This window comes from Garra rufa, chromosome 2 (assembly GCF_049309525.1).
Source record: "Garra rufa chromosome 2, GarRuf1.0, whole genome shotgun sequence".
NCBI classification, from domain to species: domain Eukaryota; kingdom Metazoa; phylum Chordata; class Actinopteri; order Cypriniformes; family Cyprinidae; genus Garra; species Garra rufa.
This window is the reverse complement of record NC_133362.1, coordinates 67647046-67670673: the sequence shown is the minus strand read 5'-3', so window position 1 is coordinate 67670673 and position 23628 is coordinate 67647046. Positions and strand designations below refer to the sequence as shown.

At 40.0% G+C, this 23628-nt stretch overlaps 1 protein-coding gene across 1 annotated transcript in view; it reads left to right on the top strand.

The window, feature by feature from the left end:
- Nucleotides 1-17482, top strand: part of LOC141326061 (NLR family CARD domain-containing protein 3-like) — a 49374-nt gene extending 31892 nt beyond the window's left edge. The window contains exons 5-10 of the mRNA XM_073834762.1: nucleotides 77-1874; nucleotides 2391-2561; nucleotides 14528-14701; nucleotides 15111-15284; nucleotides 15472-15633; nucleotides 16879-17482. Coding sequence (XP_073690863.1) covers nucleotides 77-1874; nucleotides 2391-2561; nucleotides 14528-14701; nucleotides 15111-15284; nucleotides 15472-15633; nucleotides 16879-16888 — 2489 coding nt within the window. The 3' untranslated portion in view covers nucleotides 16889-17482. The remainder of the gene's footprint in view (nucleotides 1-76; nucleotides 1875-2390; nucleotides 2562-14527; nucleotides 14702-15110; nucleotides 15285-15471; nucleotides 15634-16878) is intronic.
- The last annotated feature ends 6146 nt before the right edge of the window (nucleotides 17483-23628 follow it).

The following is a 23628-nucleotide window of genomic DNA, read 5'->3' as shown; positions in this document are numbered from 1 at the left end:
CTCACGATCATCTGTCACTTATAAATGTAGGAGAGAAAATAAGATTAAAATATTCTGTATTTTTGTTTCTGTTTAGATGAGCTGTTCTTCATTCATCAGCTAAAATGTAGCTTAAGGAAGAAATATCAGTGTGTGTTTGAAGGAATTGCAAAGCAAGGTGACTCTACTCTTCTGAATAACATCTACACAGATCTCTATATCACTCAGGGTTGTAGTGAACAGGTCAATACTGAACATGAGGTAAGACAGATTGAAGTTGCTTCCAGACGTCATGAATCACAAGAAATACAGGTTGAATGCAAAAATTTGTTTGAAGCACCTGAACAAGACAAGCAGATCAGAACTGTACTGACAAAAGGAGTTGCTGGCATCGGAAAATCAGTCTCTGTGCAAAAGTTTGTTCTGGATTGGGCCGAACGAAAAGAAAACCAAGATATCAGCTTCATATTTCCTCTTCCATTCAGAGAGATGAACTTAAAGGAGAAAGAAAAACTAAGTTTGATGGACCTTATAACTCAGTTTTTCCAAGAGACAAAAGGACTGAACCTTACAAGGAACCAAAAAGTCCTGTTCATTCTTGATGGTTTGGATGAATTCCGTCTTCCTCTGAACTTCAATGATAATGAGATGTGTTCTGATGTATCTTCACCAGTCTCTCTGGATGTTCTTCTGACAAACCTCATCAAGGGAAATCTGCTTCCTTCTGCTCTCATCTGGATCACCACCAGACCAGCAGCTGCCAGTAAGATTCCTCCTGACTGTATCGACCGGCTGACAGAGATACGAGGATTCAATGATGCACAAAAGGAGGAGTACTTCAGAAAAAGAATCACAGATGAGAATCTGGCCAAAGAAATCATTGATCATGTTAAACAATCAAAGAGTCTCTTTATCATGTGCCACATCCCAGTCTTCTGCTGGATTTCAGCCACTGTTCTCCAGAACATTTTAGAGGAGAAAAGAAATAATGTTGTGAAAAACAATCAGGCTGATGATGTCTCCAAAACACTGCAGGAGTCAAATACTGAAGACACTCCCAAGACTCTGACACAAATGTACACACACTTTCTCAGATTTCAGATCCAGCAGAGCAGACGAAAGTATGATGGAGAATATACACCAGATGTTTCCTGGGATAAAGATGCCATCTTTTCACTGGGGAAACTGGCCTTTCATCAGCTGGAAAGAAACAATGTGATCTTCTATGACACAGATCTGGAAGCCTGTGGTATTGACGTATATAAGGCATCAGTGTATTCTGGCATGTGTACCCAGATCTTTAAGGAGGAAACTGGGATTGTTCTTTGTAGCATGTACTGCTTTGTTCACTTGAGTATTCAAGAGTTTATTGCAGCTCTTTATGCACATCTTAACATAAAAAAGAAAAGTATTTTTCTTCACAAAAGTCAAAGCATGATTGATTTGCTCAAGACTGCAGTGGACAAGGCACTAGAGAGTGATAATGGACATCTGGATCTTTTTCTTAGATTCCTCCTTGGTTTGTCACTCCAGTCTAATCAGAGACTCTTACAGGGTCTGTTGACACGGCAGAATGACAATGACAAGAGCAAAAAGGAAATAGTTCAGTACATCAAGCAGAAATTTGAAGGTAATCTGTCTCCAGAGAGATCCATCAATCTGTTCTACTGTCTGAATGAACTGAACGACCAAACTCTGGTGAAAGACATTCAGACCCACCTTAGCAAAGGAAGTCTCTCATCTGCTGTTCTTTCACCTGCCCAGTGGTCTGCTTTGGCCTTTGTGTTGTTGACATCAGAGGAGGAGCTGGAGGAGTTTGAGCTTCAGAAATTCAAGAAATCAGACGAGTGTCTCATTAGATTATCAGCAGTCATCAAAACCTCCAAAAGAGCTCTGTAAGTTAATAATTATTTGCTTTCATCTGACAAATACATTTATAGGTATCCCATTTTAGGTTTCCCATGCATCCTGGAAAACCTGGAATTTTTTTCTTGAAATGAATTACTGATTTTTTTTTTTTTAGTCCAGGAAAATATGTGGGGGATAAATATAAAATGTCATAAAAATCTTGTTGTTCTGGAAAATTATTAAAAAATATTTTTTTATGTTTTTCTTTAGCTGAATTTAGAGTCTTGTTCTTTTTGAAACTATTGTTAGTAGCAGTAAGTGCTTTGTTCAGGGTTGCTGAGGTTTGAAGAAAAGAGAAGTATTTTGAATGATGACAGTTAGTGCATCAAATGTCCACTCAGATGTTTGTAGTAAATATCAACAGATAATCAGCTAACCATGGGACTAACACTTTCAACTGTATAATTCATTGTAATTAAAGCTATAGATACTATTTTTATTAATTATTTGAATTTAACAAATTTATTTAATCTAATGATTGTGTAAAATTATTTCTGTCATAGGTTAAATGATTGTGGTTTAACAGTCAAAAGCTGTTCAGCTCTGGCTACAGTTCTTGGATCAGATACCAGTCTGAAGGAGCTGAACATGAGCAATAATAATCTGCAGGATTCAGGAGTGAAGCTGCTCTGCTCTGGACTGGGAAATATGAAGTGTCATTTGGAGATACTGAGGTAAGTTGTGTGACAATAGACAAAAATTGAGCTCAACAAAAGCATAAGGTGAAAAACAGACTTGGATAATTTTCAATTACAGTATCAGTACTATAAAGTTTATTTTCATTTAGTTTTAACATTTTTTTTTACCTGTAAAAACAATCCAATTGTGGTACAGCACTGTATTTCAGGATTTTTAGCACCCCAACCCCATAATAATCACAATAACTCATAAGCATTAGTTCTGGTAATATTCTTTTTCATTGTTGAACATGTTCTTTTTAAAAGTACAAATTACAAATGTTGACCTCTAGGATACAGCAGGAAAAAAGAGCAACACCACAGTCCCCTGGAGACTTTGTATCATGGCAAACAAACACATACTGAAAAACAAAAATAAGTAAGAACACTAGTAGTCGTAAGTTTTTGAACAGTAAGATTTCTAATGTTTTTTTAAAGAATTCTCTTCTGCTCATTAAGCCTGCATTAATTTTATCCAAATTACAACAAAAGCAGTAAAATTATGATATATTTTTATTATATAAATTAACTGCTATTTGAATATATTTTAAAATGTAATTTATTCATGTGATCAAAGCTGAATTTTCAGCATCATTACTCGTCTTCAGTATCACATGATCCTTCAGAAATCATTCTAGTAGGCTGATAAACATATTTTATTGTTATTATTATCAATATTTACAGTTGAGTAAATGTAAGGATTCTTTGTTGAATAGAAAGATATTATTTAGCAAGGATGGTTTAAATTGATCAAAAGTGATGATATAGACATTTATAATGTTACAAACTATTTCTATTTCAGATAAATGCTGTTTATGTGAACTTTCTATTTATCAAAGAAACCTGAAAAAATCTACTCCACTGTTTTAAGCATTTAACAGTTTTTAGCAGCAAATCAAAATATTAGAATGATTTCTGAAGGATCATGTGACTGCAGTAATGATGCTAAATATTCAGCTTTGATCACAGAAATAAATGACATTTTAAAAATATATTTTAAAAAACCTAAATAATAAAAATTGTTCAAACATGTACTCTTATTGCTGTACTTTGGATCAAATAAATGCAGGCTTAGTGAGCAGAAGAGACCTACTTTAAAAACATTAAAAATCTTCAAAAGCTTTTTTATAGAATGTTTATAGAGTGTTTATAGAATTTGCCTCAACTGTCAAACCTGGTGCTATATGCATTAAAAAAACATGATATACTTCATATGAACATAAGAAACTTTTTATAGAAATTTTTATAATAAATTTTATGAATGGGCCAGGGAATCACTGATTGAAGGTGTTTAAAAAAGGTTAATTAATTCAGTAATAAAACTGCTGTATGCAGAGATGCCAAAAATGGCTTTGTTTAGAACCATTTTTACTAAATGGAGCAAAAAGACAATATTTTCTTCATGATTAAATCATTAATATTACTTTCTTGTTTATTGAATTTTGTTTTCCTGACACTTAAGTAAAGTCTGATGTAGACCACCATGATAAATGCTAACCAATCTGTTCATATAAACATTCTAAACGTGTGTTTCCTAGAAAGTCTGTGCATATAATATGCCTACTATGATTAAAAATCTATATGTTGATTTACAGTAACAGTAATCTAAGTTTGGCAGACGGTAAGATTGCTATCATGAATGTCAAGTCAAGTCACCTTTATTTATATAGCGCTTTTAACAATACAGATTGTAATAAAGCACTGCACAGTATTTAAACAGCACAATAGTGTGTAGGTAACGCATCATTGTAAACAATCAATTTGAAGTTCAAGGCAGTTCAGCAATGAATTCAGTGATATCTTCGTTAGTTCAGTTTAGTATTATATGATATCGCTGGAAAGTTTCCCCAACTGAGCAAGCCAGAGGCGACAGCGGCAAGGAACCAAAACTCCACAGGTGACAGAATGGAGAAAAAACCTTGGGAGAACCAGGCTCAGTCGGGGACCAGTTCTCCTCTGGCCAGATAAAACCAGCAGTTTTAGCTAATGTCCGATTGAAGAGAAACTCATCAGGTTCCTGTGGAGTCGCGCCGATGGTCATCTAAGTTGGCGATATCATTATTGATGATCCTTCTCTGGAGCTCATCTGGTGACCCCATCATCGGCGGTCCTCTGAGGGGTTGGCATCATCTCTTGTTAGGTATTCTGAATCCGGACTGAATCTTGTATAATTCCTAGTTACCACAGGATGGGAATCCCGTGGCAGAAACAGAGAAACAAATAGAGAAACAATTAGCGCAGCTGCTGCTCCAACCTCTGAATGTAAAGGTTATAGTAAGTTAAAGATACTTGAAGCAGCTGCATTTTGCTGTTTAAATACTGGTTTAATAGAAATAATTTTAATGTGCATGCAAACTCAATCTTGATGTGACAAGACATGGTTATCAAAAACATTTGGTTCCCAGGGAATAAATATCTTACAAATGTGTACTTTAAATACAATATAACTTGTTTAGGATAAAAGCATCTGAAAAATGCATGAATGTAAATGCAATGTAAAACTAAATGTCTAAGGGTCGCCTGATTCTGCATGTCTGTCAAATGGACAGCTGGCTGTATGATGATTCTGCCCCTGATGTTCAGCATCTAGTTTGTGCAAGCTGATACACACATTTCTTACTTAAACATCATTTGAGGAGATTTACGTTGCTAGCTATAAAGAGGCAGTGAAGAAAAGATATTATGCTGCTCTGTGACTAACGTTAAATTTGTCAACTTTGGCTTACTGACATTATAAGCTCACCAGATAATGTTATCATCGATATAGCAGTCATTCACAAGAAGAGGATCCAAAATACACCTCCGACATTACAGACGACATCCAGACCACAAACTTGAAAATAACAAACAAAAGAAGGGCTTGAAAATATTGTTTAAAATCTGGACAGAAACAGCGGTGTTGCCTAACGCACTTTACCTCAGTATTTCACCTCAGTTCGCTGTTAAGGTTAAATCAGACGAGCTAACTTGCATTAAAATGCAGCAGAATGTACAAACGTGTTTCTGTTTAACTAAGTTTCACGAGTTCCCACTTACTGATAATAAACAGAGTAAAAGGATAGCGTATAAGGTTAAGCGTATTTGGCGTGCTGTCCGGGAGAGGGCTCCGAGCTCGAAATTCGTTCCCGAGCCCGGGGCACTCCCCTGCACGGGGAGAGGGTCCGAGCTCGGCAATCGGCCTGAACCCAATAGCTCCCCAAAAGGCTAAATGATCGCAGGACAGCAGCCAAGGGAAAACCGCTGTAACCCCCAAAAGGTGCTTAGTTTTTTGGCTGACGGCATGCTTGATGATTGTAGCAGTGGAGCTGCTAAGGCAAAATATGAAGAAAAAGGGGGAAGGGGGGGGTGCTTCTGCGGAAGCTGGTACTGCTGCGGCAGTGGGGAAAGGGGGGGGGGGGTGCTTCTGCGGAAGCTGGTACTGCTGCGGCAGTGGGGAAAAGGGAGGGGGGGTGCTTCTGCGGAAGCTGGTACTGCTGCGGCAGTGGGGAAAAGGGAGGGGGGGTGCTTCTGCGGAAGCTGGTACTGCTGCGGCAGTGGGGAAAAAGGGGGGGGTGCTTCTGCGGAAGCTGCTGGGGCAGCACCTAAATCAATTGATGAGGGCCTGGTGGGCTTTTTTAATATGGGATCTGTCTGTTCGGATATAACTCTTGAAAGCGTCCGATGACCAGCGCCCCAGTGTTTGGTTTTGTTGCTGTGACATACCTTTTTGGGCTGCTGTTGTAGCTGTACCTATTCGAAAGGAGTGGCTAGAGAAGTTATCAGCTGGGGTACCTGATAGAAGCAGCACCGCCTTGAGATGCTTTTGGAACCAGAATCGAGAGACAGGATGGTTGAAGTCGTCTGTGAAAAGGGGGTCAGATGGATTTTTTGATTGGGATCTTCTGAGCTGGAGGAAGGCTAGGAGGGTTTGGAATGGTTGGATGGGCGACTGGAGATTAAATATATAGATAAAATGGCCTTTCTTTAATTGGTCTGACTTGCTTTGCTTTATGAAGTAGGAAATAACTTCATCATCTAGCACTGCTAGGTCGGAGATGGTTAGGGTTGAAAATGGATGTGGTAGTGAGTTCAGAGCATCTGAGGAAGCCGAAGAATGCCAGGATGAACATGGCGTCTAAAGTACGGGCGGTGTGTAAAGATTGGTAACCTTTACGGAGAGTAGAGACGCATTTAGTAAGAATTTTCAGGGTTATAGGTTGGCGGGTGTCGGGGCGGGTAGGGTGGGTTTTTTGAATACCTTTGATGAGCAGGGACGTCTGGGAATTGGATATATTGGGTGAAAGTGAGCCGTATATGAGCTTATGAAAAAATTGGATCCCGCTTATGTATCCTTTGATTGAGCTGATCTGGAGGTTTTTTATGATGTTGAGGTAAGAGATGAAGGAAGTGATGGCTAATAGGGAAAAATCTGGGAACGCTAGATTATAGGCGGAGTGGAAAGTTTTAAAACATTTCCACGCTGTTAGGTCTGACTGAAGTGTGTTGGGGGAGACGGCTTGTAAGATGGACTTCAAAGATGCTGTTAGGAGAGGTCTCAGAGGATGATTTAAGGGAATATCAGCTCTGAATAGGGAGGTACTGGGGTTGGGAGAGAATCCGCCTCCGGAGCCAATGCTCTGAATTTCTGAAAGGAAAAGCGAGAGAGAGAGTCAGCTATTACACTTTTTTTTTTTGAGCCAGAGATGTGATGAGCAGTCATGATGAATTGGTCACGAGCTGAAATCCAGATCAGCCGTCTTAATAAGGGCATTAATGCGGAAGAATGGGAACGACCTTTATTAATGCAATGCACGGTGGCTTCGTTGTCGCAGTGCACGATTATACTAGTGGCTGACCATTCTTTACCCCATAGAGCGGCAGCGACGACTAGTGGGTACAGCTCGAATAGCGCTGAAGACGATAAGTGCTGCGGTAAGTCTGTTAGCTGGGGGGGCCATGTGGAAGCGAACCACCGGCCGTGGTAGAAACCTCCGAACCCGACGGAGGGGGCGGCGTCGGTAAATAACTGAATGTCGATTGGGGAGGAAACCAGATTTTGTAGAAAAAAGATAAGCCGTTCCATTGTTTAAGGAAGGATATCCACAGGCTAAGTTCGTTACGGCATAAGTCATTTAAGTATATCTGATTTTCTAGCGCGTGAACGGAGGACGCGAGGGAGAGGAGATGCGAGATGAAGGGGCGGCCTTGCGGAATAATGCACATCGCAAAATTCAGGTGGCCTAGGATGGATAAAAGCTCGCGTTTGGAGCAGCTGGAGGCGGTTAAGAGAGAGGAGGCTACCAAAATGGTCCTGTCGATTTTCTCTTTAGGAAGGGAAGCCTGAAATTTTTTGGGAATCTAGGTTGACGCCCAAAAATTCGATGTAAGTGTTGTAAGTTCTTGTGCGAGAGGGATCCCTAGTTCGGCAAAGAGTTTTTGGGTTGTCGCGAGATGGGCGTTTGGAAGGGAGTCGGGGGGAGAGATAATTAAAAAATCATCCAGGAGATGAACCAGGAACGGTAGTTTGTAGTTGTTAGAGAGGATCCAGCAAATCGCCTCTGACAACATATCGAAAATTTTAGGGCTGCTTCGACAGCCGAATGTGAGGCGGACGGAAAAATAAAAAAATTTCCTGCCAGCGGATTCCGAATAAATGCCAGTAGTCAGGGTGGATGGGCATGACTTTGAAGGCAGAAGTAATGTTGACTTTGGCCAGCCAAGTGCCACGACCTGCTTTTTTAATCAGGGTGATGGCTTGATCGATGTCGTGATAGTGGAGAGAAAATTCTTCAAGGGTAATGAGGCTGTTAATACTTGGGAGCGGGGAATTATGTGGGGATGAGAGATCGATTATGAGGCGTTTTTTACCTGAAAATTTTCTGGTTGCGACGCCGATGGGGCTGACTCGAAAAACATCAAAAGGCGGAACAGAAAAGGGGCCGATCATGAAATTTTCTTCTATTTCTTTTTTAATTAAGATGTCGACTGTTTCGGGTTCGGTGAGAGTGGATTGAAGGTTGAGACAGATGAGACTTTGGGAGGGGAGACTTACGACGCCCGGGTGAAAGTCATGCAAGAGCCCTGAAAGGATATAATCTGTAAAATTAGAAGCGCATCATTCAGTAGTGTCCTGCATTAGCCAAAATCATGACCGTCTGCCACATCCATGTGAATAAATGTAAATATTCGTAAAAACACCCAGGACTGTGGCGCCGGCTTGCTTTGAAATATATTTGATGATTGCGCCTGCTCCGTCTCCCGCACCCCAGTAATTTTAATCAGTACATAATAACGAAAACAATACTTACAAATAAAAAGAAGCAGGCTTTTACGATCAGAAATTTCTTAAACAAGTGAACCTCTGTAAACTCCAAGGAGTAAACGAATGCGTACAATTAGTAAGTTCAAAGCGTCTCTATAAGAGATTGCCGAGAGTCACGTGAGTGGAGTTCTGTAGTGTTACTGAGAATTCGCTGCAATTAATTTGGCGATCCGGTTGTGAAGGAGCGATAGAAGAAAGGAGGGTGAAAAGATCAATGTCTGCATCTGCTAGAATCTGGGTCCGGATGGAATTGGAAATGGGTGGTGATGAGTACGATTACGTTTGGAGGGACAGGTAGGGGTGCAACTTAGGCTAGTGTGAATGAAGTGCGAGTTTGAGAAGGAAGGAAATCTGCCGGGAGTGATAGCGGAGGCGCGCTCACGCTATGACTGACTCCTAGGGCAGAAGAAAAAGAGGGATATATAGAAGAGGTAACGGGCGCCGGGGCTCGCGTCGAAAGCGAAGGCATGCTCACGCTATAGTTGGCCCCTGGGACGGAAGAGAAAAAGGAATAGATGGAGGAGATAATGTTCGGCGGTGCCTGAACTGAAAGCGGAGGCACGCTCACGCTGTAGTTCGCTCCTGAGGCAGAAGAGAAAGAGGGATAGATGGAGGAGATAACAGGCGCCGTTGCTTGAACTGAAAGCGGAGGCATGCTCACGCTATAGTTAGCTCTTGGTGCAGAAGGAAAAGAGGGATGAACAGAGGAAATAGCGAGTGCTGGGGATTGCGCCGTTGGTTGCATTGCAAGCGGAGACATGCTCGCGCTAGGGTGGGATGGCGGCGCTGCCGGCCATGGGTAGGGGAGGGGATTAGGAGTGCGGTAAGGTATCGGCTGTAAATGGTTCTTTGTAGCCGGTTGTGGGCTCGCACTAATGCGGCGTCTTGGAGGGGCGGCGGCCTGACGGAAAGGGTTGAGGCAAAGGAAGACGCCGGCGAAGGCGGCTGCTGCCTCGAGGGTGAAGGTGATGGTGGGGTTCGGCGAGCGTGGATGGCGGAACGGGAGGGTTTATGGCCCCGTTTTGCAGCCGCGGGCTCGCTTGGAAGATCCTGCGGGAAGGCGTTTGCCTGTGTCGCGACAGGTGATGTTGGCGAGGCAGCGGCCTCGAAAAGATTCTCCTTTTGGAGAAGTTCGATCTCTGACATTTCGTCTGGCTTGGTTGGACCAAAGTCTTGTTGAAATGAGAGATAGGAAGGTAAGGCTGCTTTGATTATTTATAGTGATTCCCCTTAACACTGATTGGATAGGGAGTGATTACTGATGATGAATTGGCCGTGTTAATTATCTGTGCGCGCTCCTCCTGAAATTAGTTTATAAAACGTCACTTATTTCGACTAATATAGATCACCTTAACTTACTCACCAGTCCATGTTTTCACCGTTATGGCCATCAGTCAGGAAAAAAGGCTACCAACATGAAAAACACGATGGATATTGTAAGTTTGATGTTAACAAGTGAAAACATCTTAAAATTGCTCAGTTTTTCATAAAACAGAAATATACTAACCTTTTTGTCAAGTTAATGATGGTGCAACATTTCTCTTTTGTCCTTTTACTGCCACTTCCTCGAGAAAATAAATCTCCCTTGCCATTGGTCAGTTTTTCGTGGGCAAGTTCACTGCTGTAAATTTACAGTATGATTTACAGTAGTGGAGAATTACAGTAGTGATCATAAATTTTCCCACAATCCTTTGCAGTTTACAGTAAAATACTTATCTTACTGTATGAGATCTTACAGTATCTTACTGTAGATATTACAGTAAAATACTGTTCATATTACAAAAATCGATTGCCGTGTAGTTTATGAATAAGTTAACATGAGCAAAGATTAAGTCAAGCTGAAGTCATGTGAACTAATGCATTAACTAACGTTTATTAATACAACCTTATTGTAAAGTGTTACTGGGTTGGCTTTTATTTGTGTTCAATCAAAAACAAATAGCTACATTAATAGAAAAATAGCTGAAATCCCAATCTGGTGAAATAAACCAGTTGATCTGTTTTCCCTCTGTTTTATTTGCCTTTAAAATTATGTGACTTATTTTATTTAAAGCATTAGTTAACATGGACTTACAATGAACAACTCCACTCTTCAGGATTACTTAATGTTTTGTTAAAGGTCCCATATCGTACACATTTCTGGAGGTTTATTTTATTTGTTGATGTCCTTAAGAATATATATTTGCGGTATAAGTGCCAAAATCCATCTCAATATATTTTTACAGCTCCTTTTTAGGAGCTCTGTCAAAAACAGGTCGATTTTGGCCCATCTAATTAATATTCATGAGCCTCTCTTCTGATTGGCCTGTTGTTTTCTGAGTGACGCACAACCAGGCCAATCACAGGTAACTACGGTCATGTACGCTGTAAGCGTAAGCGAGCTCAGAGCAATAGAGAGAGCTGATACTCAACAGGATATTTTAGAATGATCATTAATGTTTTTTCTTTTACAAACACCGAATGCAGTAGGCTACATAACTGTTGCTTTAGTAAAGCCCCTTTCACAATGCGCGCTGATTCTGGAAAATTACGGGAACGAGCGCTGTGTGAACAAAAGCCAGAGCCATAAAGGCAGTGTTGTAGTAATGATGCACGTTATCAAGCGACTCTTCACAACGAAAAATAACGTTACGTGCAAAGTGGAATGAAGCAGCGATCATCAGGCAGAGCCAGCTCCTCACTATCAGCGCTGAAGCACAGTTTGTTCAGGTTAGTTTCAGTTTAGTGAAACGTACGCGTCGCATTACATCTCACATCCAAACGTCACATGTCTTTATGGTTTGTGTGTAAAGCACGCACAGATTCCGAAAAACAACTGTGAATGAACCAAATTAAACAATTCCGGAACAAATCGTGGGACACATTATGCGTGTATTTACCGGAATCGCTGTGTGAAAGAGGCTGAAGTTGACGTGCCGCTGGTCTCTTATATTCACGTTGTTCTGAAGCCTGTGTAATGATCGGAGCTTGACATCTATCGACTGAACAGGGTTTTCTCCACTTGTTTTCCTGTTGTTGTTGCTCAATGGAATGGATGCGTTGTTGTCTGGGGGTTTGACAAAAGGAGGGTGGGACGTTGGTTTGTGACTGAAGGCGGTGACTTGAGTTGATCGGACGTCACATCGTTACGGAAGTCACAGCTGCTCGTGAAAATGAACAGCTACTTTAAGCAGGCTGTGTGCAGTTTACTGTGGATTGACTGTTTTGAAACTCATATGGTAGTTAGATAGCCCCTAGACCTTAGTTATCATGAAAAAAGCCAGGAAATTTTGATTTTGACGATATGGGACCTTTAATGTGAATGTATACATTTACTAATGCATCTCTTTACATTAACAGATTAATTAGTTAACGTTGTGGTTAATGCATTAATTAACATGAACTAACAATGAACTACGCCTGTAAATATCTTTATTTAATAAGCTTTTTTTAATGATACTACAGTATATACACACATGTTTATGTAGCAGCTAATACACACAGTGGAAACAATACTAACTCCACATTTGGGCACTGATTTTCATGTCCTTCTGGAATAACAGAGACTGAGACAGTGGCCGCTTTCAGAGAAGGGTAGCAGCATACGGGTGCTCTTCCTTTATAAGCATCTCTGAAGAGCAGCAAGCCCCCTCCGGAGGAGTGTAGCAATGAAGAAGAGCTATTCTTTTAAACAGCCAAGTACAGTACCTGAAAAATACTGAAATACCGCTATTGTCAAAAATCTTTCAATTAGCCTTCATTTTAGGTTGGGGGTATGGTTCTGTTCTGATTACTCTCTGCCCCATCCATGCAGTTAATTAATACAACCTTATTGTAAAGAGTTACCTGGTTGGCTTTTATTTGTGTCCAATCAAAAACAAATAGCTGTATAAATAGAAAAATAACTGAAATCCCTAATCTGCTGAAATAAACAAGTTGATCTGTTTTCCCTCCGTTTTATTTGCCTTTAAAATGGTGACTTATTAAGTTGGCTTGAGAAAGCCAACTTACTGATATTCTATTTTCTTCCTAGCCAAAATTTTCTGACTGTATCTCCTCCTGTAGCTTTAACTCTACAAACTCAGCCCAGATCTTCAGTCTGGTCTGACTCGAGTTGCTATATCTTTTCTAACTGATCGGACTTACGGTTTTCCTAAAAATGCTGATTGAAACTGGGAAAAATCCCATAGACTTACATTGACGGAATGTTCAAATGAGCCAAGACTTTTAAACTCCAACTGTCAAAACTCCCAGAATCCTTTGAGCCTCAATCAAACTTCCCTTCTATGTACTATATTTCTAATCCAATCAAACTCATTCAAACTCTATCTATCTATCTATCTATCTATCTATCTATCTATCTATCTATCTAACAACATGCTAATCATGCTAAAAACATGCTAGTGACTTTCATGCTAGAATCATGCTAGCGACTTGTTAGTCATGCTAAAATCATGCTAGCAACTTGCTAATCATGCTAAAACATGCTAGCGACTTGTTAGTCATGCTAAAATCATGCTAGCAACTTGCTAATCATGCTAGAAACATGCTAGCGACTTGCTAATCATGCTAGAACCATGCTAGCAACATGCTATAAACATGCTAGTAACCACTCTGGGTACCCTAGTAACCGCATAGCAACACCTTAGCAACCACCCCAGGCACCAAAGCAACCGCATAGCAACACCTTAGCAACCACCCCGGGTATCCTAGCAACCACCCCAGGCACCATAGCAACCACATAGCAACACCTTAGCAACCACCCTGGGCACCCTAGCAACCGCATAGCAACACCTTAGCAACTACCCAGAGTACCCTAGCAACCGCATAGCAACATCCAAGCAACCACTATGAGTACCCTAGTAACCGCATAGCAACACCTTAGCAACCACCCCGGGTACCTTAGCAACAGCATAGCAACACCTTAGCAACCACCCTGGGTACCCTAGCAACCGCATATCAACACCTTAGCAACCACCCCGGGTACCTTAGCAACCGCATAGCAACACCTTAGAAACCACCCGGGTACTCTAGCAACCACCCCGGGTACCCTAGCAACGACATAGCAACACCTTAGTAACCACCCTGGGCACCATAGCAACACCTTAGTAACCACCCAGAGTACCCTACCAACCACATCCCAGCAACCACTCTGAGAACCTTAGCATCTAACTTGAAGCTTTTAAAACTACTTTAAACTTTTTTTTTTAACTTTTAAGCAACCGACCTGGGTGCCCTAGCAACAGCATAGCAACACCATAGCACCCATCCCAGGTACCCTAGCAACCGCATAGCAACACCCTAGCAACCACACTGGGTACCCTAGCAACCGCTTAGCAACCACCCCCAGGTACCCTAGCAACAGCATAGCAACACCCTAGCAACAGCATAGTAACACCTTAGCAACCATTTCAGGTACCCTAGCTAATCATGTCAGCAACATGCTAGAAACATGCTAGTAACTTGCTTTTAAACGTTTAAAACATTTTATACTTTTTTAAACTTTAAACTTCTTTAAACTTTGTTAAACTTCGTTAAACTTTTTAAACTTTTTGCAACTTCTTGAAACTTTTTCAAACTTTCTGGTCCGGCTTTCTCAAGCCAACTTAAAGTTTGTCTCGACAAACTTTTTTATCTAGTTTTATTTTGTTATTTTCTGCTCTTCCTCTTTCTGCCAATGTAGGTTAAGAGACTGTAAAATGACAGATGAAGGTTGTTCTGCTGTGACTTCAGCTCTGAAATCAAACCCATCACACCTGAGAGAACTGAACCTGAGCAGGAATAAACTAGGAGACTCTGGAGTGAAAAACCTCAGTGATCTACTGATGAACCCACAATTCAAGCTGGAGAAACTAGTGTTAGTATCATTATACTGTACAGCAGTTACAGTCAGATTAAAGTTCACTGTTTAGATTAGGACCACTGGACTCTTGACATCTTTGCTGTGAAACAATCTTTTATTAAGGGAAATATAAATCATTTAATATATTTGTATAGTTAGAAATTAAAAATGTGAAAATAGACCATTTAATTTAGTTAATTTAACTGTTGTTTCTATGTTTATTCTATGTATTGATTCATTATTTGTTGACTGAGGATGGGTCCAGACTTGGATTGTAACTAGTGTCCTCAAATACTCCTGTCTCCTGTCTGTTTGTTTCATATCATTAAGATTTCATGATTTTTCTGGTTTATTAGTGACTGTATAGCATTTACTGATGATCATCATAGATCTGAGTCATTGTTCTTTCTCTTTCTGTCTTCAGTCTGTGTGGATGCAGTATTACAGAGAAACAGTGTCTCATCCTGACTTCAGCTCTGAAATCAAACCCATCACACCTGAGAGAACTGATCCTGAGCAGGAATCAAATAACAAACACAGGAGTGAATGACTTATGTGACGTACTGAAGGATTCACACTGTGAACTGGAGAGATTGAGGTCAGTAACATTCACATACAAGAATCAAAATGATGAAAATCACTTCAACAGTTTAAACCAAAACACTTTCTACTCAATATCTCATGATGAGTGGGTTCATGGGTTCACATTATATTTGTGTCAAACTCTTCTCCTTAATGATTTGTTTGTAAGATGATCTTCTCTTCCTCTGTTTGTCTCTTTCTAGTCTTTATGACTGTGGCATTATAGATGTTTCTTCTTTAACTCAGTCTTTGACAAACACAAAAGCACTGCAGTTTCTAAAAGAGCTTGATCTGAGTTATAATATGATTGGAGACTCAAAGCAGCGGCTCATTGATGTGCTACGAGACTCAAACTGTAAACTGAGGTGAGTAAACTTCACTTTGTGATATTAAAGAGATCTTCAATTACCTCTGATATGTGGACAAATATGTGACCCTGGACCACAAAACCAGTCATAAGGTTAAATTTTACAAAACTGAGATATATACATCATATGAAAGCTCAATAAATAAGCTTTCTATTGATGCATGGTTTGTTATGATGGGACAATATTTGGCCGAGATACATCTATTTGAAAATCTGGAATCTGAGGGTGTAAAAAAATCAAAATACTGAGAAAATCACATTTAAAGTTGTCCAAGTTAAGTTCTTAACAATGCATATTACTAATCAAAAATTACATTTTGATATATTTATAGTAGGAATTTTACAAAAAATCTTCATGGAACATGATCTTTACTTAATTTCCTAATGATTTTTGGCATAAAAGAAAAATCAATAATTTTGACCCATACTATGTATTTTTGGCTATTGCTACAAATATACCCCAGCGACTTAAGACTGGTTTTGTGGTCCAGGGTCACATATTAACTTTCAAATATTTGTGAAAGGAGATGATCAAATGATCATCAAGCTTTATTTCAAAGAGTTTGTGTCAGAATGAAATGTAAAGTTGATCAAAATGTTGAACACAAAGGAGGAAAGAGAACAAAAGCAGACTGTCAGAGCTTTATCCAACAACAGCTGCTTTATTAATGCCATCAGTAATAGTGAATCATTCCAGTTTGAAATAGATTTGGTCAGATTGGAGGAAAACGCTGGTAAAATCAGTGCAGATTCCAGCTTCAGCTCACAGCCGTCCAGCATCACATGATCAATGTCTCTGTCTCTTGTGTGTTTTTACTTTGAGAAGCAACACGTCACATTACTTTACACTTACTTTACTTTCACTTATTTACTGAGACCAATACAAATGTTGAAACTAGAGGAAAAACAGCTTTAACTAGTGGAACATTTAACTGAAAGGGTTTTGTTTTGAGGCAAAATCACATTAGTATTTGTTCTTGTGGTTTATTATATTTGGGGTTCACTCATTAGTGTGTGTTTCTCTTTATAGTGTCTCAACAGGAGTCACACAAACAGACAAACAAATGAATGGAAATCATGTTCAAATGTATTTAAAACACAAATATTGTTTTAGAAATATCTATGCAAGATCATGTAAATCTAACTTTAACTTTAAAAGAAACTAATTGAAGTAGAAACTGATTTGCAATTTGTTCAACTAAACACTGATTTTTCTTTCTCTCCATTTTGTTTCGCCATACAGTGTTGATTAAGATTCATTGTCAAGAGTCCCTCATAGACTTAATTTGGCAAAAGATGCTAAATGCTGTCTATCCTAGTTTTTGGATCCTGATGAAAGGAGCAGTGAACATCAGGTGAGGATCCACAGAAGAGCTTCACTACTGTGTCTATGAGGAGAAAGAAATGTGTGATAAATGTGTGAATGTGATCCATACAGGTGAAGAGACTCAGACTTTACAATCAAATAATGCAGCATGTGTGTTAGAATATATACTGAATGATTCATGTTGATTTAGTATTCAAGCAAATGATGCTTTTGTTTTATTGAAAGCTGAAACAGGAGGAAGACGCTCAGATGAGTCTGTCTGGCTCTTCGGTTTAATAATATTTGTATTAAACTCATCCATAATGATTCAAATGTTTAAATGTGATTGTCAAGTGCAGCACTTAAATGTGGCAAAGATATAAAACAAGTCTACAATGTGAAATTAAAACATTTACATGATCTCTCTTACATGTAATACACATTGTTCTTCTATTTAATTGTATATTCAGTTAGCTATGTGTCTGTCTGTTGCTGATGTACAGATGCACAATCACAAATCCTCTCATTACAACAAACAAAGCAGAAACACAATGGAAATAAAAGATGGATTGTGCAGTTTTGACTGATTCATTCATTAAAACAGGAGTTTTCCCACACACTGAGTTGCATGTTAGTAGCATGTTTTAACAGGATAAGCAAGCTGTTAGCATGTTTCTAGCATGATTACCAAGTTGTTGTTGTCATGTTTTTAGCATGATTAGCAAGTTACTGGCCTGTTGTTAGCATAATCACCATGTTACTAGCATGTTTGTTGCATGACTAGAATGTCACTAGCATGTTAGTAGTGATACCCTCTCCTTAATGTCAAGATGATTAATGACTTTGACCTTTGACCTTTTTGACATGTCAAAATATGACCCCGTGACCCCGGATATGTATAAATAGACATCATTAAAATTCCGGAGATGACCCCGTGACCCCGGATATGTATAAATAGACATAATTAAAATTCCGGAGATGACCCCGTGACCCGGCTAATGATGTCATTAGGGTTTTTATGAAGATTAATGATGGTTGAACTCTGACCGGTGAAATTGTAGCAATGAGGGGCCATTTTTGAAGTCTTCAGACATCCGGCGATCACACGGTGACCACATGAGGGGATACATTTTGTGCAAAAGGCGATAGAGAGAATGTCAGAGCGCAGTCACGCAAGCCAAATAAGGACTCTTATTATGAAAGCGCGCATAGCGCAGATGAGAGGAAGAGATGCTATTCATTATACACAGTTCGTCAGACTGCCTCAGTCACTGCTCACGATCGGGTTTTCTGCATAACGGGCGTTGGAGACGGGCATCGTAGTTAATATCAGACCCATTTGAATGTATCTTGTGTTGTGTGCGTCCTATATGAGTGAGTACAAAATAATCAGTAACAGATTGATGCTTGCTTCATCAGTGACGCAGTTGTTAGCTTTTCAATGCTGCATGAAAATGCTGTCATTTACGTGCTGTTTTTGTAACATCTCTGTTGTATTACAATGTTCTAAGTTATAATGTTTATAATGCTATAAGTCATGTGGATAAATAATGAGTGTAGATGCACTATATTCAAAGTTATACATTGTTACTGTTAGAGGGGAGCAGCCTATAGCTGTATAATAATACTTGTAATGGTGGTTTAATTATAATCTTGCTTTGTTTCTTTCAGAGAAACCACACACCCTCCACCACAATTATACATTTCATACTTAAGCTGATAAACACTCAGCCCTCTCACGAAGACAAGACTCATTGAAGACTGTGCTTAAGTTCCCTTTCTAGCCAGCTCTGTCACCTAACCCATTTCATGTCCACTGCAGTTCAGGCTTATTGGTCCACATCCTGTTAGTATACACGGACTGATGTGCATGTAAAGGCTGTCTCCTCCCTCTGAGTTGATCAAAACTGCATATGTGAGAATAAACCTGTTCAAACTGATACATCTCTCTGTGGTGTTTTAACCGACACCCCTGGTTCACTGCGATTCAAGCTAGCCCTAACAGTATCAGGTAGCTCTTCGCTACACATTTTTATACAAGATTAAATGTCATTATATATATTCAATGGTCTGGCTGGTTAAACTTGTTAATATGATTTATCAGAACACAGTTTTGTATGCTTATATGGTTTTACGTGGTTTATGAGGATATCTTTTGAGCCATTTAAATTAAAACACTAACAATCAATTTAAATGTTTTATTTAAAATATAAATATGAACTGTAATCATTACATCTATGGATCACCCTTATAAAAGTCATTACAGTGTGTAAAGAAAACCAATATCTATGAGCATATACATAAAACACCACAGCCATTATAAAACAAACAAATTCAATCAATTAAACTTTAAAGTTAAAGTTAAAGTCTCTTACATTTTTTCCAGAGAATAAAACACATCTTAATGTTACAAGCATCCTGTGTCAAATGGACTGCTCTCAAAATGCACACGAGTTAAGTTAAATTAGATCCAACACTCTCCCTCTCTCTCTCTCTCTCTCTCTCTCTCTCTCTCTCTGTGCGAGTGCATGCTGGGAGTGAGTGTGGACGGAGCCGTTTGGCGTGGGTGAGAGTATCTCTGTTGAAGTGAGTTTTTCCTACTTTCTCTGAACACTTTTTCTTCTGTTAATTACAGGGCTAGTTAGTTTTTTTTATCTCCTGATTTCGGTCAGGGAGAGGGGATAATGGGGTCGGAAGCGGGTGACTTCTCGCAGTTAACGCTCAGGCATGGTTGTAAATGCATGCCTGATGCTCAGGTGTCAGTGGAGGATTGTTTGGTAGCCGTAAGTGCGGCGGTTGGTGGCGTTAATATTAAATCTGCCTCTCGTATGAACAAAGCCATTGTGTTTTTTCTAAGTGAAATCCAAATGGTTAATGACTTGATCGAAACCGGATTGACAGTTAAGGACACTTTCGTGCCTGTATTGCCTTTGTCAAGCCCATCCAAGAAAGTTGTTTTATCTAACGTACCTCCGTTTGTTAAAAACGAAAAACTAGAACAAATACTCCAGAGGTATGGCAAAATAGTGAGTCCTATTAAAATGATTCCGCTTGGATGCAAAAACCCAGATATTAAACATGTAATGTCTTTTCGGCGTCAGGCATTTATGATTCTGAATTCACAGAGCGATCCCCTAAACCTGTCTGTGAAACTAAGCATTGATGGTAAGGATTACACTATTTTTATTAGTTCAGACTCGATGAGGTGTTTTGTTTGCGGAGAATTTGGACATGTCAGACAAACTTGCCCGAATCGTGACAGGCCGGCGGGCCTTCCTGCTGCTAGAGCTGCAGATGCGGAGATCAGCGAGAGGGCGGCCGGCGCGGATGTTGCTTCGGCCGACGGGGAAGCAGAACCCCGGTCGGGCGAGGCATTTTCGGCGCCATGCGACTTGCCCGAGGGACCGGCACTGGCTGCCACTAAAGACGGTCTGGTGAAGGCTGCTGAGGAGGTGGCCGGGTCGAGTCATATTCCCGCTGAACCGCAGGCAGAGACGAGCCTGGAGCAGGTGTGCTTGCAGCCCGTGCCTGAGACTGATTCGCTTTGTTTTGGAAAACGCAAGCGGATAAAACTGAGTGTGATGCATTCATAGACGAATCGTTTAATCAAGATAACTTTCCATCTCAAGATCTTGATTCTGATAAAGAATGTGAGGAAGATACTGCGATGATGGAAAATGACACGATGGGTTCTGAGCCTGCCTCTGGAGGTATGATTAAACTTTATTCGGTTCAGCAGATTAATAATTTTCTTGACATCACAAAGGGGCTTCGTAAACCCAAAATTGAGTCTTATTTTCCTGATCTGAAACTGTTTTTGTTGTCTGGTACAGTGGCTATGAGAAAAGCTTCCTTTGACGAGCTTGACAAACCTAAACGGTACCGTCTTAAGAAACTTCTAAGTAATGTTAGAATTTTTTTGAATGTGCAAGGTAAAAGATGAGTATGGCTTGGTTATTTCGAATCTCTTGCGGATTGGTGTTAATGAGTGCTTACTTTTTATTTATCTTCATGGCACCTTTAAGATTTTGTTCTTTAAATATCAACGGGTGCCGTGATGCTGTGAAAAGGGCTAGTCTTTTTGATTATACTATGTTGAAGAATGCTGGTGTGGTATTTTTACAGGAAACACATACAGATGTGAAAAATCAGATACAGTGGTTAAGTGAGTGGAAGGGTCAGGCGTTTTTAAGTCATGGCTCTAGTGTTAGTGCAGGGGTGGCTATACTGCTGGCACCTGATTACAAAGAACCTGTCAGTATTTTTGATCTGGTTTCTGGGCGGTTATTGAGAGTTGACGTAACAATTTATGGTATTGATTTTTCTTTTGTCAATGTGTACGCACCCAACATTGGGTCGGAACGTGCTATTTTCTTTGAAGAGCTCAAAACTGCTTTAAGTCATGTTTCTCATGATAGAACAATTGTACTGGCTGGAGATTTTAATTGCACTTTAAGTCATACTTTGGACAGGAACCACGAAGAACCCCACAGTAGTTCAGCAGCTGTTCTTCGGTCGTTGATCGTCTATCATGATTTTGTTGATGTTTGGAGAGAAGCATTTCCTCAGGTTAGGCAATAAACCTGGGTGAAAGTGAACTCCAATATGGTATCTGGGGCTAGGCTAGATCGGATTTATGTACAAAAAAGCAAAAGAGACCTCTTCTATAACAGCTGTATCTTTCCTACTGCTTTGTCTGATCATCACGTGGTATGTATTGATGTTATCACTGCAAGCAGCACTTTCAAGTATTCTTATTGGAAATTTAATAGCAGATTATTATTAGATCACAACTTTGTGCACTCTTTCACTTATTTCTGGGAAACCTGGAGAGAGAGAAAAACACAGTACAAGTCCCTGAGCCAGTGGTGGGACATTGGCAAAATTCAAATCCAATTGTTTTGCCAGAGCTATTCTGCACATAGTAAGCATTCTTTGGACAATAAGATGGCACAGCTTGAACAAGAAATACTTCATCTTAAACTTGAAGGGGACATCGTTGATACTGCTGAATCTTTGAAGCGCAACAAATTTCTTTTGCGGAATCTATTGGAGGAAAGAGCCCAAGAGATGCTTGTTCGTGCAAGATTTTTAACTTTTAACAGTATGGATGCTCCTACATCCTTTTTCTTTAACATGGAGAAAAAGCCTGTGGAGAAGAAGATTTTAGGTTGCTTGAAGCTTCCAGAGGGGAGGAGGATCACTGATGCTCACGGGATCATCTCATATGCACTGTCCTTTTATGAAGGTCTTTACAGGGCTGAACCCTGCAATGAGGAGATGGCTGACTCTCTCCTTCAGGATTTACCTACATTCTCAGAAGGGGAGAAATCTATGCTTGAAAAACTATTGACTTTTGATGAACTATCTGCAGCTGTTCAAGAGATGTCTTCTGGCAAAGCTCCTGGATTGGATGGTCTTAATGTCGAATTTTATAGACATTTTTGGCCTGTAATTGGAAGGGATTTGTTTTCTGTTTTTATGGACAGTTTTAAAACGGGTAAACTTCCAATGAGCTTACGCAGAGCTGTGGTCACCCTTTTGCCTAAAAAGGGTGATCTCGAAGATATCAGATGTTGGCGTCCAGTCTCTTTACTCGGTGTTGACTATAAGATACTCTCAAAGTCTTTGACAAACAGGATTAAACTCTACATTTCCTCAGTGATTCATGCAGATCAGTCATACTGCATTCCAGGAAGGACTATTTTTGATAATATCTTTTTGATTCGGGACTTGATTTCTTTTGCTAAAGTATACAACCTTAATATTGGTTTTGTCTCTTTGGACCAAGAGAAAGCCTTTGATCGGGTAGATCATGGTTTCCTGTTTAAGTGCCTTGAGGCTTTTGGTTTCGGCTCGTCTATTATTGCCTATATAAGACTCTTGTATACTGACACATACAGCATGCTCAAAATTAATGGAACCCTTACTAGACCATTCAGAATAAGCAGAGGTATAAGGCAGGGGTGTGGTCTTTCAGGAATTCTATATGCCATTGCTATTGAACCTTTATTGGTCGCACTAAGAAACAAGTTGGGTGGCATATCAACAATGTGTCCGTCTTCCACAGATTTGAATACTGTTAGACTTAGTGCCTATGCTGATGATGTCACTGTTTTTATTAAATCTACTCAGGATGTTTTGGATTTGAATGCATCTTTGGAGGTTTATCAGAAAGCCTCCTCCTCTCGAATCAACTGGCAAAAATGTGCATCCTTTTTAATGGGCGAATGGGAGAATGGAGGCCCTCCCATACTTCCTCAGAACTGCTCCTGGAGTCTGGAAGGGTTCAAAGTCCTTGGAGTCTTTCTTGGGACTGATCAATTTATTCAGAAGAACTGGGATGGTATTCTCGAAAAAGTTTCTGGACGTTTACAAAGATGGAAATGGATTTTGTCTCAGTTGTCATATAGGGGAAGAGTGCTCATCATTAACAACTTAGTAGCTTCCATGATGTGGCATCGCTTAAATGTGCTTGACCCACCAAAAGATTTGTTGCAACGTTTGCAAAAGGTTTTTGTTGATTTTTTCTGGGATGGTTACCATTGGCTCCCCCCTGCAGTCCTTTATTTGCCAGTGAATGAAGGGGGTCAAGGGTTGATTGATTTGACAGCTAAAGTCAAAGCTATGAGGTTAAAGGCGGTCCAAAACCTACTCTATCCTGTGGACTTTAAGCCTTGGGTGTCA